Raw genomic sequence first — 17,321 nt, forward strand, 5'->3', positions numbered from 1 at the left:
GTTCTGCATGTTTTTCAGCAGTTAAATTTTTTCATTAATTTTTTTATGCGATTACTTTTAACTAAGCTTTTATTAATCCAGAAGCTAAATTTCTGGCATTGGTTTAAAATTTAACCCTAATTCAATTGAAAATTATTTTATCCAAATATAAGAAAGAAGCCGTAATAAGAAAGGGAGTCCGACAAGGATGTTCCCTATCCCCGTTGCTTTTTAATCTTTACATGGAACTAGCAGTTAATGATGTTAAAGAACAATTTAGATTCGGAGTAACAGTACAAGGTGAAAAGATAAAGATGCTACGATTTGCTGATGATATAGTAATTCTAGCTGAGAGTAAAAAGGATTTAGAAGAAACAATGAACGGCATAGATGAAGTCCTACGCAAGAACTATCGCATGAAAAAAAACAAGAACAAAACAAAAGTAATGAAATGTAGTAGAAATAAAAAAGATGGACCACTGAATGTGAAAATAGGAGGAGAAAAGATTATGGAGGTAGAAGAATTTTGTTATTTGGAAAGTAGAATTACTAAAGTGGACGAAGCAGGAGCGATATAAAACGCCGAATAGCACAAGCGAAACGAGCCTTCAGTCAGAAATATAATTTGTTTACATCAAAAATTAATTGAAATATCAGGAAAAGATTTTTGAAAGTGTATGTTTGGAGTGTGGCTTTATATGGAAGTGAAACTTGGACGATCGGAGTATCTGAGAAGAAAAGATTAGAAGCTTTTGACATGTGGTGCTACAGGAGAATGTTAAAAATCAGATGGGTGGATAAAGTGACAAATGAAGAGGTGTTGCGGCAAATAGATGAAGAAAGAAGCATTTGGAAAAATATAGCTAAAACAAGAGACAGACTTATGGGTCACATACTAAGGCATCCTGGAATAGTAGCTTTAGTATTGGAAGGACAGGTAGTAGGAAAAAATTGTGTAGGCAGGCCACGTTTGGAATATGTAAAACAAATTGTTAGGGATGTAGGATGTAGGGGGTATACCGAAATGAAACGACTAGCACTAGATAGGGAATCTTGGAGAGCTGCATCAAACCAGTCAAATGATTGAAGACAAAAAAAATTTTATCCTGTGGACTTATTTATTCTTTTAAATATTTTTCATTAAAGAAAACATAAGTTCCTTAATATAAGCATGGTTTCAATTTTATCCGGGCGTATTCTGTTTTAATAAAACCTGATTAAAAACAATCTTTAATACAGTATTTTACTTTTCTAGAACTATTCTGCAAGAAGGAAGGTGTGGTAATAATTTAAAAAATAGGGTATGGGATTTTTTTCATTTCTCGACGTTTCATGGGATACGGGACCCCCCCCCCCAAAAAAAAAAGAAACTGTGGTAATGTTCGTAAGTATTTATGTGTTGGCCTGTTGGAAGCTTAATAACTTTTCATTGTATAAACCAATTTTGATGAAATTTGCCACAGACAATCGTGTGTATGGGACAATTTGTTGGTAAAAGCTAGGGGATGGGGTAAATAGTTTTTTTGGGGCCAATTTTTCTCAAAATCTTGCTAACGCCACTTTATATTAAGCTCTGTGTAATATGCATACATACTTGTCTTACCATTTAAAAAAAATTGTCCCCAAATTCTCTCCTTCACCAAAAATCGAAAAAAGGTATATCTTTATTTATTGCATATTCTTTAATAATTTTTTTAAATTATGGATTAAAATATCGATTTTTTGAATTAAAAAATTTTTTTACGTATCAATATTTTTCCATTTGTACTTATAAGGAGAAGTAACCAATGCCAGGAAAGTATAACTATGTTTTCAGCTTTTTTTTTGTTGAGATATTTGGATAAAAAACAAAATTTAAAAGAAATAAAAATTACCTTTCTTCCTTTGTAGTAGTTAGTGTAAGTTTAATACTATTTCCATCCTGGTAATTTCTTAATTAGAAATACGTAATAAAAAAAGTCAGTTTGTCTGAACGGTTGAGATATTTTATTATGATGTAGGTTCTATTATTCTGAGATCAGGATAAAAGATTTTTCCCATTTTGATAACATCTCGTTTACAAAAAAAAACAAAAAAAAACTGGGTAGGTAACACTGAAAGTTTGAAAAAAAATCTAATATTTAGAAGCAGGAGGATGGATGATTTCTTTTTATAAGAAAAAAAAAAATCCGCTGGTAAAATATTTACTTTATTTCAGGTTCCTAAATTTTGAGTTAAAAATTAACACATTGATATTGCTGGCTGGTTTTTACTTGTCTGGCATTGCAGCTCTAAAGCTATGCTGAAAGAAAGAAAGTATGGTAATCACTCAAAAAGGTGGGGTACGAGGTTTTTTTTGCATAACCTGACGTCTCCACCCAGGGACATAAAAAAATTAAAAAAAATCCCTTTCGGGACGCCGGAAGGCGGAGGTAGATTTCACCGGTGCTAAGTAGGAGGATAAAAAAATATTTCCATCTTAAAGTTAAGAAAAACTTCAGATTTACTCAATACGACAATGGTTCCATGTGAAAATAAGTTTCACATGTTTAGCAATACGGCAAGCCCCATCTTCTTACAATTCCAGCAACATTTTGGTCATCTCTTGCCGTAAGGGTTGGTCATATCAAAAATTGTTTCAGACAAAAGTTTTAGGTAATGATTAGAGGACTAACGACCACTTTAAACCGATTTTGATACTGTTCCTATTAAGGGAGGTATGATTTTTTTTTTGTCTGTGAAACCCCATATTTTGTTCACCCCCCTACGCCTATGGTTGGTGATATCAAAAAAACTTTACTTGGATAGGTTTTAGGCTCTTATCCAAAGAATAGTAGGAAGTTTAAACGAATTCGATATTTTACTTAATAAGAAAGTTATAGCGATATTTTGTTTTTTTCGAAAAATCCCCCCATTTCCACCGCCATGGTCCGATTTTTTCCATTAACAAACTCGACCATATTTTGGATCTTTTTATTTTATGTATCAATTTGAAAGTGATTGGCACAAAATTACGGCAGTTATCGTGTCCAAAAGAAAGTGAAATATGTATATAGATATATTAACTTTTCAACTGACAGTGGTTTTGGGGTCTGGGGGATGTGAAACGCGAAGATATGTCGAAATTTTCTGGAAGTCGAGTCATGGTACCCATTACAGTCGGTAGCTTTATTATGAAATCTATCTAAATAACGGCTGAATGTATGTAAATAATACTACGTTGGCGTGTTTGAAGCTTAATAACTTTTGACTGGATAAACAGATTTTGATGAGAATTTGTACAGAGGCTCTGTGTATATGGATTAATTTGATGATAAAGTTTTGAGGTCAATATCCCTAGGGGGAATAGGTAGTTTTTTTGGGGTTATTTTTCGCAAAATTTTGCAAACATAACCACAATTTAACCCCCACTTTTTATTAACTTTAGTACAATTGTACATGCTTATCATAGCATTTTTTTTTTAGAAAAAAGGTGTTGCAAAATTAATTCCCCCTTTCCAAAAAAAATTGAAAAAATCTTTCTTTTATTGCATATTTTTTAACAGAATTTATTTTATTTCCTCCTAAGCATAGTAGTAGTGCAAAAGACAAAAAAAAACTACTTTGGGGACAATACTTGTATTATGGAGGAGGAGAGCTTATCAAAGTTTAAAAATATCGATTTTTCAAACGCGTCAAAACTTTTTTTTTGTTTATTTAAACTAAGTTCGAATAAACTTTTAGAAGATTTATTACATTCAATAAAGTTTCATGATAATCAATTCCCACTTACAATAAAGATTTTAGGTAACTTTTTGTTGGTTGTACATTTTTTAGTGACATTTAGTTAGTTTCTTCCATTTAACATAGTAAACGTAGAAAACTCAACAATTTTCTTGGAACGTGATTTTGGAGGTGAAGGAGCAATAAAAATTAGGAAATAGAGATTTTTTTAATTTTTATACTTCTTTTGGTTTATTTAAACAAATAATGATAATTTTACAGTAAAAAATCATCATAAATTATCCTACTTCACAAAATAAATTTTAGGTAATTTTTTTCAAGTATAATTATTTTTCCACTACGTAAAAATAAATAACCAATGCCAGGATTATAAGAAATGGCCGGTATTACCAGAAATTATTACAACTTTGTTGTCAGATTTGTTTACTTTCTTATCTGAAAATCTGTTGCTGCTGCAGCAGCTATAAACGGAAAGTATATAGCAATTGACAAATCTTATTTATTAGGTTTTTTTCAAATATCTACGTTTAAAAACTCATTCAAAACTACAGAAAAACTATGTTTACATTAGGGTTCCATCAATAATATTAATGACATTTGAGTGCCATCAGTGATGGCATTAAATTTTGGACAGAATTAAATTATGGAGGGATAGTTTTTGCCATTTTTTTTCCTTGTACGAAGTACGGGAAGTATTGTGATGGTGAAAAATTTCGGTTTTCAGATTTCAACGGAAATATCCATTTTGACTAGTTTCGGCGTGACGTACTTATGTATCCCGCATAACTCAAAAACAATTAGCCGTAGGATTTTGGATTTAGGACTGTTGTAACATCTAGTTGTGTACTTACTTTTTGATTGCAATCGACTGGACCGAAAGTGTCCAAAAAAAACAAAAATCCAAAAAATTTGGATTTTTGATTTTTTTCTTAACTGCAGTAATAATCTCTCTCATTGGGAGATTTTTCAACGATATCATAATTGGTACTTATTTTCATTGGTTCCAAAGTTATAGCCAAATAATATTTTAATTAATGAAATGTTTGGATCTTACAAGGGGAAGGCACATCGATTCGAATCTGACTTCATTTCCTTTTTTTTTATTTTTAATATATTGATTTATTAATAATTATTAATCTCTGATTGTAAAAAAAGTTACATTAAATAATAATTCAATAATAACAGTAAAAAAATAAAATATGAAAAATATCAGTAGTAATTAGTGAAATAACATTTTACGTACTTTTCATTTTAATTCAAAAAGTTTTACAGTGGTTAATTGCATATTAAAAATTTATTATAATTATATTATATTGATAATTATAATATGATAATAATAAATCAATATATTTAAGTTAAAAAATGTCCAAAATATATGTACATGAAGTTGGATTCGAACCGGTGTGTGCATGGTTACGGATCCGACAAGTTCTCACTTAAAATGCATAACTACTTGAGCGACGTGAAACAAAATTAATATATAACTAATATAAAATGCTGATACGGACACCACAAAAAAATGCTATGCAACGTGGTGTCCACCACAATACAATTTTGTAACTGTACACTTATTAAAGAATTGGAGGATCGTATCTCACTTACAAATGAAATTAGTTTAAATGAAGTGCAGCAAAAAATGTTTGTGTAATTTAGTAGACGTATAAGGAAGTTGTATCGTATCCACATCAGATTTTTTTTTTGTATAGTGGTCTTATAATATTGAACTTTAGTACGAAGAAAGTAAATTAAAGTTATTACAATTCCGAATTTAAATCGATCTTATTTTTAGGGTGGGAAATATTTAACATTATTTCTAAATAGTTTTTTCTTCTTATATTGAAAACCTGTTGTCAAAAAAGGTGCAATTTGACGCAAATATTTTGCTGTGTATGTATGTATGTATATATATACATACACAGCCAAATAAAACGAGAATCCTCCCGTCGCGGATATATATCCGCGACGGGAGGATTCTCGTCGTCGCGGCTTTTCCTGCACTATATAGCTACTTGCGTTACCCGTCGCAGTTAATTTTTATATATTTTAGTCAAATAACCGGAGGCAGGTGCAACCAGTCGCGTCGCACATACGGGTAACAATGGTTGTATTGGTTGAGCCGCCGCGCCGAACATCGTCGCATCTTAAAACTAGAAATTCCAGAAAAAACGGAAAATAATTTATAGATATTTATCTGAAGTGTATTTGCAAGCTCCTTTCTAGTAAATATCTCGTTTAATATAATCGGAAATGGGGAAAATTTGCAATCATTATTCAAATTTTATTTATCTTTCTTCACCTCCTTTCAAGTTCGAATTCCAAAAAATCTAAAGATTTTTTAAAAATATTCACATGAAGAGAGCACGCGCGCACGCACGCACACACACACACACACACACACACACACACACATACACACACACAACCAAACATGAAGTTGATATCTTCATTTGTTACCGAGAAAGAGGAAAAAATCCGTTAGAAAAAAATTCAGTGTAATCCTATAAACTAAAAATTTAGAAATTAGTTTTTAAATATTCACATGAAGATATTACACAGATCAAAAATCAAGTTCATATCTTCAGTTGTTACCTAGAAATTAAAAAAGTAGTAAATTTTATTTTTACTCTTTTTTAATCCTTTATATTCGGAATTTCAAAAAAAATCCTCTATTAATGTGCATCTACACCGTAAGAAGTACATGTTTACAAATTTGCAAAATTTTAAGTTTACAAATTTTGTGGGAATTGATGAATCAGTCAGTCAAGACAAATTATTATACCCCAGCTTTGGCTTCTTTTTTCGAACAAAAAAAAGCCAAACAAGAGGCCATCATGGTAATCATATTTTTTTTATTAAATTATTATTTCTAGTTTTTTTGAATAATATTTTACCGAATCCGGCTGATTTACCGAAGTAAGTAATTATTTCTGTAAATAAACTTGTGTAAGCCCCCAAAAACTAGAGGCTGAATGGGACTGTACTTAGAAGATCAATTTTTTTTTAAATTTATTTATAGGATTCCAAATCTAATTAAACTTTTTTTAATCAAACTTTAACTTAACTTAATTTAACTTTAACTTTTTTTAATTTAGATAAGTTAGATTAAAAAAAGTTAATTAGATTTTAACTTTTTTTTAATCTAACTTTAACTTAACTTTAACTATTTTTAATTTAATCTAACTTAAGTGGTGGCAGGTTTAAGAGGACTAATTATTTGTTAGTGGTAATCTAATTCTTTAGAATTAATAGATTTTATTGAATTTTTTTTAATAATTTCTGATACTTTACCGGTTTATCGAGTTGCGGCTGTTATTAAAAATGTTATACGAGGTAACTGTAAAACAAAGGGGATTAAATTGGACTCAATTTTTTTTTTTTAGCAATTAAGTTCTAAATACAGTATTAATTTGTTGATAAAAACGTTATTTAGTCAAGAAGGCTAATTACGGATACAAAAAGTTCCTATTATGAATTTTTCTTTTTTTTCTTTATTGTTTAGAAATTTTTAAATTAAACGCCGTTTCAGCAAGAAGGTCAAATTGAAACCAACCTTTTTTTAACTAAACATTTTGATCTTCGCAATTGTAATCTTCTAAATATTGCACAATTAACTTATTTATATTTAAAAACACTTCTGGTTTATTTGAAGTAAAATTGTCCAGGATGAAGTGAGGGAAATTATGGAATCCTTTACCGGCTTTTTAATTTGGTAAAGAAAATTTCCACGCTTGATTATTTTCATAGGGTATACATGCTTAAATATAATCTCTAAGAATTTCATTAAAATCCCTTGAAATATGAATTATTGTTTTAAAAACACAAAAAGTTGAGACTAATTAGTCTGTATCTAACGGACATACGGAACGAAAGTCTGTTTAACAGTTATATTACTTACTTTTGTTTATTGAATTTGATCCGAAAAGTTTTCCTTGAATTTTTTATTAACCCTTTTTCTGTTAAACATGAAAAAAAAATTGAATAACACAGTTGTATGACTAAATAATACTTTTCTCATTGCTGTGGTCCAATTTGTACTTTTGGGTAACTGTGTACTGGATATTTTATTTTTAATTAAAAAGTAACATTGTGAATATAAAAATACTGACAACACAGTTGTAAGACTCCTGTAAAACAGCTAAAGCCGCGTATATCGTTTTTAATTCGCGGGAGTGTGACGGTATGGCGACGGTTGGCACTAACTAAACTAATACATAAAACAAATTTCGTTTGTACGGTCGGCAGACTGGTGTAGCCGCGAGGCTTAACGTATCAGGTACCGAGTCAACTGGGCGATCGAGTTCGAGACCTGGCCAGACAGAGTTACTTTTTTATATTATAAATGTTATTAATTTATTTAATTCTACTGCTCACCTGTGACGTCGCATCATCAGACGAATATAACAGCGGTAAGTCAGTGCTACCGACCTTCGAAACATTAATTAAATAAAATAAATAATATTTAAACTGTAAAAAATAATTCCCGGTTCAAGAGGACAAGAGAAAAGGGAAATTCCAAGATGCCGGACTCCGACACTAGCGCTCCTTGTGGTGTCGGGGTTCTATTGACGCAGTACTCCATATATACATGTATATATGTTAATTTATACCTAAAAGGTTAACATTTTTCGTCTTACACGTAAATAAGCTTTGATTTCCAAATTACGTTATAAGATATTATAATTTAGTGGCGTGTTATTATTATTATTATCATGAGAGGGGTAATTTCTATTAATATTTTAATAATTGTAAATCACAAATACTGTATTGTGTACTGTATGACATGGTTTAATTATATTCAGCCCAGTGTTTTTATGTTGTCGCGTCTCAGATGTAGTATTTAAATCAATTTTCGCACCTTGTTTTATATATATATATATATATGTATATATATATATATATGTAATTTCCGGTCGAAATTCCTTTGACAGGAACGGAAATCATTATTACCATTTGTATCCCGTAAATATTCGTAATTTCGTATACGTAGCCGGTTGGAACATTTGAATTACTGATCAGATAAAGGCCAGTCTGTTAATTGCAATTCGTAGGGGCTATTACAACCTCCAATATTCTTTGCATTCATTCTGGATGAAATGCATTTCACCGATGAATGATATGTTCAGAATCATAAACTCTGCACAATCTAATCTGCACTGTTTTTGAAATCTTGCTTCTCCTAAACAAAACAATTTTTTATGTATTGCTCCAATCGATTCTCTTCAAATTCGGCTCTTATATTTCTGTATAATGGAGTATTGATTATATTAATTCTTTTTTTCCAAAGTTCATTAAAGAGATGGGAGGATTGGGAAAATAACAAATTTGGATTTATTTTTCAGAGCCCGGAGGGCTTTCAATTATTGACTCTTACGGCTTACGGTGATGCGAGGGCGGCCATAGTTAGACTGGCGTCCACATTAGTTTCTGCCCTAGCGCAGAGAGGAAGGCAAGATAGGATTGGCAAATTGCAGGGTTCTCTCCGATTTTGTACCCAGATACTATTGGTGTTTCGAATCTGGTCACAGCGCGGTCCTGTAGGGGCAGCGATCGTGTTGACTCATGCGCTCAGGTCGACTGAGTGTCTCACGGAACGTCGCAACGGCAGCAAATGCCGCATCTGTGATGTTGTGCCATCGCACAATTTTTTTCAAAAGATCAATCCCCCACCTCTTAAAATTGAAATATATGATTTTTGTTATCTTGCTCTCTCTCTCTCTCTCTCTTTAATTACTTTTCAAATTTTTGTTGAAAGTTTATACTTCATATATAGAGCTATCAAGAAATATCCACAATTTTAAATTCCAGATACCTTTTCTTTTTCCTGTTTAGCCTCTGGTAATTACCGTTCAGATATTACTTCAGAGGATGAAATGTATAAATGTAAATGAAGTGTAGTCTTTTACAGTCTCAATTCGACCATTCCTGAGATGTGTGGTTAATTGAAAACCAACCAGAACACCAGTATCCATGATCTAGTTATTCAAATCCATATAAAAATAACTGACTTTACTAGGACTTGAATGCTGGAACTCTCGACTTCTAAATCAGCTTATTTGGGAAAACGCGTTCACCATCAGACCAACCCAGTGGGTAAATAACAGATCCCGGCCCCAAAAATCAGAAAAGTTTTTTGAACATTTCCTTTTTCTTATTTTAGCCTTTATTGAAGTGGATCTTAAATTTAGAGAAAACATTACTTAAGCAAATTTGTTAAGCATAACCTGTAAACGAATATTTAAAAAAAAATTCTTAAATTATATTCCCTACCTCTATAAAATATATATTCTATTTTTTTTTGTTTTTTGCTCTATTTTTTTATCCCTTAATTTTTGCCATTAAAAATTTTTTTATATTTTTTTTAATCACTTAAAGAGCTATTAAAATTAAACTTTGTTGTATTCCAGATCCAATCCTTTTCATTACTTTCATAAAGGTTATTCTCTATTTTTTCAATATTTTTAGACAATTGTCTTTTAAATTATTATTTTTTTTTTTTTAATTAAAATCAAATTGTTAATTTGAATTTAATGAAAAAGCTGTTGCAAGATATTGTTGAGGTAGGCTCCATTGACTTGACAGGTGTACCCAATAAATTCATGCAATACTTTGCCAGCTTGTATACATTACATATATATACAGGATGTCCAGGCTAAAGGTATCCAAAATAACAGCTTATTATTAAGAGAGCAGATAATAATTTTTTTTTTAATTTAATATTAATTTGTTTTAATAACAACCGCAATTATAAAGTTTTAATGTAGGTTAGTCAAGTTCAGTGTGTACAACTTTTGTAGCTCGGCAGACGTCTAGAAATAATCTTAACTCTTGTCAGGTGTTTAGGAGCATGTGTGGCATTATTAAACCAACAGCTTCAACAATTCTCTGTTTTAAACATCCAAATCTCAAACTTTGTTTTGATGCAAACAATTTTTAATAAATCCTCATACAAAAAAGTACAAAGGAGTCATATCTGGAGATCTGTGACCACACAGTTTGACTTCCTTGTCTGATCCAACATCCAGAGAATTGTTCAAGAACATGGTAACATCTTATATTCCACTGATGAAATAGACTTGGATGTAGGAGGATTGATGTTCCATTCAGTTTGTACATGTCATTGAACACATGTAACTGCTTATAACTCTGCTAACCAAACCATGCATTGAACCTTCTGTTGTGGGGTTCACATCTCGACTGACTACAATTTTCATTGTGATTCGGTAGCTTGCACGCTGACCTTGAGAGATATAGAACAAATCTTGTAGATATTTCCTGTCAGTTGAGCCTAAGTTTAAGAGATTACGACAACTGGTTTTCTAAATTGAGGCCATTACTTTTTAAAACCTTTTGCCCGGACACCCTGTATGTGTGTGTGTGTGTGTGTATATATATATATATATATATATATATATATGTAGGTGTGTGTGTGTTTTGTTTATGTTATTTATTAATATCATTTGGTTTGTTACAGATTATTTCCGAAAATAGTCAACGGTGGTATCGCTGGTATTATCGGAGTAACATGTGTGTTTCCATTGGATTTAGTCAAGACACGTTTACAAAATCAGACAGTAGGACCAAATGGAGAAAAAATGTATTCATCCATGTAAGTTGAAGTTATAAAAAATTAAATATTAAAGTAATATTATTTGTTTCATGTAAAAATAATCAGTATAATAATAATTATCAATTTACCAAACCAATGAAAGGATGTTATAAAATATTGGTAGCACAGCAATACTTCCCTAGTTTACATTTTTATTTTAAGAATTTTCTCTAAAGTACATTTTGAGGTAAAAGTTAATGTTAAAAAAAGTGCAGCAAGTGTAAGCCAGAATGTTTGTGTTTATTACTGATGTAATCGCGCATTTTTTATTTCTAGATTTAACTTCTAACCCAAAGTTATTTTAGGATCTTGTTCTCTCAGGCCTGCATCATCAATATTTATGTTTCTGTTCTGTACTGATATTCTTATAATGTACAACTCATCAGTCGGGAAGCATCATTATATCTCGCCATAAAAAATCAATTCCTTGATAAGAATCAAGCAAGTTAGTTTTCTACACCTATTTAACTTCTGATAAAGCTTGGATGACTTTTATCCAACCTTTTTTCATTGGAGTTAATTTTGCCAGATATATTCATAATTCTGAGGAAAGTATTTTTGTTAGTTAAATAAATTAATAAGATATCCGAAAGTTGTAATCTATTAACAATTAAGATAAAAATCATATCCTTTATTTATTTTTTATGAATTTTGAAATATTAGAAAATTAGCTTTTTAATTGTTTTTTTTTTTTTTTCACTTATTTTTTAATGATTTTCAGTTGAAATAAATGGAAAGATAAGAGTGTTCCTTTTATTTAGGTCATTATTTTATTTGACTGGTTTGATGTACTGTTCAATTTTTTCTTCACTAATATTTGCCTACCTTCAACATTCTCAATTAAAATTGATCATCAAAAAACTGGGTGGGAGGATCAGTAATTTTTTGTCAACATGCAATTCAAGAAAATAAAAATAAAGTGTTGATATGTCGATGCATGGTCAATCAATTATGTCTTTTTATGTGTACTAGCATTAGCTGTTCCCTTTTCAGTTTGTTTTAAGCCTCTTTAATTAAACTTTATCGTCCTATTTAATTTTTAACTTTTTTCTTTATCCTATATGTTAAAAGACTTTTTTGGCGAATGGCCAGAGATTTATTTGGTATATAAATCCACGTTTAGTATTATTAAATTTCTTTGTTGAGTGGAATCTATTTTTAAGTTTTTTTTTATACTTAATACTTAGTTTTAATATACTTTTTTAAATTAATTTTGTACTTAGAAATAACTTAAGTAATTGTTTTTCACTTCAGATTTAATATGTCATAATCTTTAATTTATCACTCTTATTTTTCTGTCATACTTTTCTTCTCATGCATGATATAGTCGGATCAAAGCCCGGCTTACAAGTTACATTTTCATGCTATTCAATACTCTCTTCCAGTAACAGCTTTGTTGCCAAGTTTTAATTGATACTGTGATGATCTAGAGATAGAACACAGTAAAGGTAGGCTATATTTACAAAACAAACATGATTAGCAGCTGCTTATGAGTTTCAAATAGTCATTACATGATAGAGACTTCCGAAATGTGAATTAAATTATTTTTTATCATATTATTTATTATTTTTATTATACTTTTTTTAATTTTGAAACTGATTGTCTCTTCTAGTCTAATTAACTAATTTTTGTCAAAATAATGATTTATTAGTAATCTTAACATTTTAATATTTTATCTTTGAGATGTTACTCTTGCCAAAGATATCTTTTTTTAGTTAAATTTTTTCCATAAAAGTATTAAAAAGTAATGAAAAACTGTCAATCATTCTTATAAGTCCTTAGATTATTGTAAAGAGGTACCGTTACTGCACATTTGTTATCATTGTTGCAAAAAAATTATAATTTTTACTTACCTTAAAAAATGTATTTATTCGACTACAAAGTAAAATGTTACATTTTTCTTTTTGTTGATTGTTATATTTTATTAAATTTTTATTTTTATTTTAATGTTTATTTTATTTGTAATACGTTTTATTTATTTGGTGCTAGTAATAAAAATAAATAAAATTTTACGATTTCAAAACCAGTTTCTAATTGTTACAAATAGGTAATGTACGCGCGTGTGTGTTTTCAACTTAAATGAGACTTGATCACTTAGTTTAATCTATAAATAGTAGTTTATTGACAAACACATTACATAGTAATGTACAAAGTGTAGATGTACTTATCAACATATTTGACAATATTCCTGGATGCTCCTGTTAGCTGTACACTTTCTATCTCCTGGATGGCATTGGTAATGTTTGTTTTTTTTAATTCCTGAAGGGTGTGTGGATAGCTCCTATTAACAATTTCTTTTATAGAAAAGAAATTCCTACAGAAAAAAGTCTGGACTAGTCGGATCAGGTGATCTTGATAGCCACAGCCCTTTAGAAATGATTATTCTACTGAAAATATTCTGTAGCATCTCCATACTAGAGCGAGCTGTATGGCAAGTGGCTCTGTTGTGTTGAACCAGTGCACCCTCTTGCTATAAGGTTACAAACTGTTTGATAATTCCTTAGTAGGTGGCAGCATCCATAGTTTTTTTTTCAAAAACAAGGGACCCATTGCCTTAAAACTACACTCCATATGCCTATTTTTTGTGGGTGTAGAGGAAATTCAAAGAAAATGTGTCTCTGGTAGTTCTGATTATTAACATACCCACCAAAGTGGAACCACACTCCATCTGTGAAACACACTTGTTCTCTAAAATGCTTGTTACTTGTAATGAATGTCTTGAACTGTTGATAATGATGAACCGTTTTAATACAATCAGCATTAGTTAGTTTCACTGTAGTATAGGCTGAACCTATTGAAATGTTCTTTTCCTGGCTTACTCTTTGCAAAGATTTATGAGATCTTGTAACTGCCGCTTTAATGTTCTGCATGACCTAAGTCGATAAAACTGACCTTTGTAGGGACAACCTGTTTCATGAAATTTTTTAACTTAACTTCTGAATAACACTTATCAGTGATGCTTCCTTTCCAAATTTCTGCCTGAAATTTCATAGACACAGAAATGAGACTTTTTCTCTAAATAAGTTTCCATCACAAATAAACTTTCTTCAACAGTTGATCACATTTAAACAAACAACACACAATTACACAACCTTGTTCAAAAGCCAATGCTCAACATAGACTGGCAATACTCAGATGTACAGGCAATAAACAGTCCTCCCCATTCTAGTACCAGTCATATCAACATCTTCCACATTATTTTACCCATCTCACACCAATATATGCATTCTAACAAAAATATGCATCTCTCTCTCTCTCTCTCTCTCTCTCTCTCTCTCTCTCTCTCTCTCTGATGTCAATAAATTTTTTTTTCTAAAACCTATGTTAAAAACGTAAAATAAAAATGTAGTTCTCATTTAAATATATGCTGTATTTGCAATGCTAAAAGGCTGTATCTTTTTAATTTTTCTAATAGACCAGTGTTTTCTATTCTGTAATCAAGGTTCAGTTAAAGAAAAAAATTTGATATAAATAAATACTTTATTAAATGTGCAATTTAATATATTGAAATGAGAATTGTTAAGCAATTGCAGTGATCTCAAGGACATTCAGCCCACCAGTAACCTAGTACTTAGTTTGTTAATGTCAGTTAACATAAATTGAATTCACTTTACAAAATAATAATTCAGTTCTCAGAGAATTTTTGCATAAAACTATTTGATTTTTATGAATTTTGTAATAAAATTGTAAAATTCTTCTCGATTTTCATTGACAATTTTGGAATAATGTAACACAAATAAGTGTAAATATGGATGAGATGCAAATAGTAAAAAAAAAGATTTCATAATTTAATGGGGGGAAAAATAAATTTTTATGCAGCATTACAAACCTAATATTTAACGTTTTAATAAAATTAAAAAAAAACATTATTATTTTGCCAAAACAAAATATTATTTACCAGAGGAGGGTTCTGGTCTCTTCCCAATATTGCTCTAAATGATCGATTCTCAGCAACCTTCCTTCATTTCTTACTTCCATCCCCCCTCATCATCGCTCCATCTCCCTCTCAGTCGTCCTGTCCATCTTCTTCCTCCTTGTCTAACTATTCTTTCCTCTGACATTCTTTGGCCATGTCCAACCTATCTAATTCTTCTTTACTTTATTTTTGTGATGATATAAAGTCCTCCAAACAGCTGCTGCAATACCACATTAGCCTTCTCACCATCCAATCATTTATCTCTCATTAGGCAGAATATTTTCCTTAAAACTTTACTTTCCCACTTCCACAAGAAATACTCATCATCATTCACTATAACTTTTCATACATGATTACGGTTCTCATCACAGTTTTGTTTTAATTTTTGAGTTTTTACTGATTTTTTATAGGTTTCAAAAGATTTTGTAGAGCATAAAAATATCTATTCCCACTTGCAATCTTTTCACCCATAGTTAAACCTTGGATCTATTTTTACCACTACCTTCTCTGTAATATTATGTACTTTGTGTTTACTAAGTGTCCCATTTCTTTTGCTGCTGTTTTTGTAGTATTAAACCCATTTTCTAAGTTTCTTTGATTTTTAAATAACAATGCTACGTTATCTACTCAAGTTCACCCTTCTCTATCTCTTGATAGAGGAAACTGAACATGGAAAATAAAAAAATTTACCCTACTTTTAGTGTTTAAGTAGAGCTTTAATATTGTTGATCGTCATTAACCTATAATTTATTGCCTCCATTTTTAAGGAGGAAAACTCTTTCATTTGATTTTCTTTCCAAGGATATCCCAGATGTTTAATGCCTTCTTCTGGGAACTGTTGTTTGATGCCTATCTATCTAAATTTTTTCTTAAGATTTTATTATATTTAGGTGTACTTTTTTTTATATTGTCTGCTTGTATTTCATATTAGTGTATGCACAATTGATTTCTTTCCAGGAATTTCTAGTCAGTCTGTAACCAACAGATTGGTAATACATAATTTATTTTTATCATATAAATTCCATTTTTCCTTTTTGGTGCAATGTGTCTTCAAGCTTCACTTTTCTTTGTAGATGATTGATCATAATATATATTCCTTCTTTTAGGAGATATCCTCTAAAACAAACATTACAATTCATAATTTTTTATTAAATCTCCAAACATTAATTAATATGACTTAATAAAATCAAAAAAGCAAAAAAGCATAAATTCTTAAAAATTATAATTGAATTACATACATAATTTACAGTGTATCTTTGTGGATTTTTTTCTAACAGAAAATATTCATAATTTATTTTTATTTTATTTTCTGTAACAATAAAATATCATGTTAAACCTTTCTCTTGAAAAAAAAAATTCCTTTACTATTGATAAATGAGAATGTATAGTAATGCTAGCTCAGCAAAATGAAATATAATGCAATAATATGTTACATAAACTCATTAATTCACAAAGCTTTTTTTTTTTAAAAGGCTGTAGGCTATACAAATTGTATTCAATTTAAAGAATTCATTAAAACATATCCATTTTAAAATTTAAAATTGATTTTATTTTAAAGAAATATATAATTAGTATTCTTATTTATTATATATTTCTTATTTTCGTAATTTAAATTTTGTTGATATTATTTTATTCTAGGTTTTGTAATTGCTGTTTTATCGTTGTTACATTATTCATTTGAATGCAATTACAGTTTCCATTCATTGTTTTAATTTGTAGCAACTTTTGTTTTTATAGATATGTTTTTATCTTCTTAGTAACTAATACAGATTTTTGAGTAATGAATTTGCAGTTTATAATTTTGTAACCTGTTTACTAATAGATTAATTGGAAATCTGTGGTAACATTGAAACTAACCTCCAGTTTGTATTGTGCACCCATTAAAAGTGGTTTTTGGGATACATGTGTTTGAATAAATCTGTACTTACATACATTTCAGAAAGTTATTTTTATTTAATACCTATATTAAGAAGACGAGCATTGTTAACTTTTGAATTAGTTTTATCTATTAAGAAAAAGTTTGAAGTTAAGGACAGTCAGTATAAACATAACTATATAACCAGTTCAAGTTTGAAGCTTAACAGTTCAGATATAGTAAATAATCCGACCAACTGCATT

At 30.0% G+C, this 17,321-nt stretch overlaps 1 protein-coding gene across 1 annotated transcript in view; it reads left to right on the plus strand.

Annotated features, from left to right (window-relative positions):
* The window catches only part of LOC142328187 (mitochondrial glutamate carrier 1-like), a 112,679-nt gene that overhangs the window by 61,428 nt on the left and 33,930 nt on the right, over positions 1 to 17,321 (plus strand). Inside the window, exon 3 of the mRNA XM_075371755.1 lies at positions 11,153 to 11,287. Within this exon, the coding sequence (XP_075227870.1) occupies positions 11,153 to 11,287 (135 nt within the window). The remainder of the gene's footprint in view (positions 1 to 11,152; positions 11,288 to 17,321) is intronic.

This window comes from Lycorma delicatula, chromosome 7 (genome assembly GCF_047948215.1).
Source record: "Lycorma delicatula isolate Av1 chromosome 7, ASM4794821v1, whole genome shotgun sequence".
In the NCBI taxonomy this organism is placed as follows: Eukaryota; Metazoa; Arthropoda; class Insecta; order Hemiptera; family Fulgoridae; genus Lycorma; species Lycorma delicatula.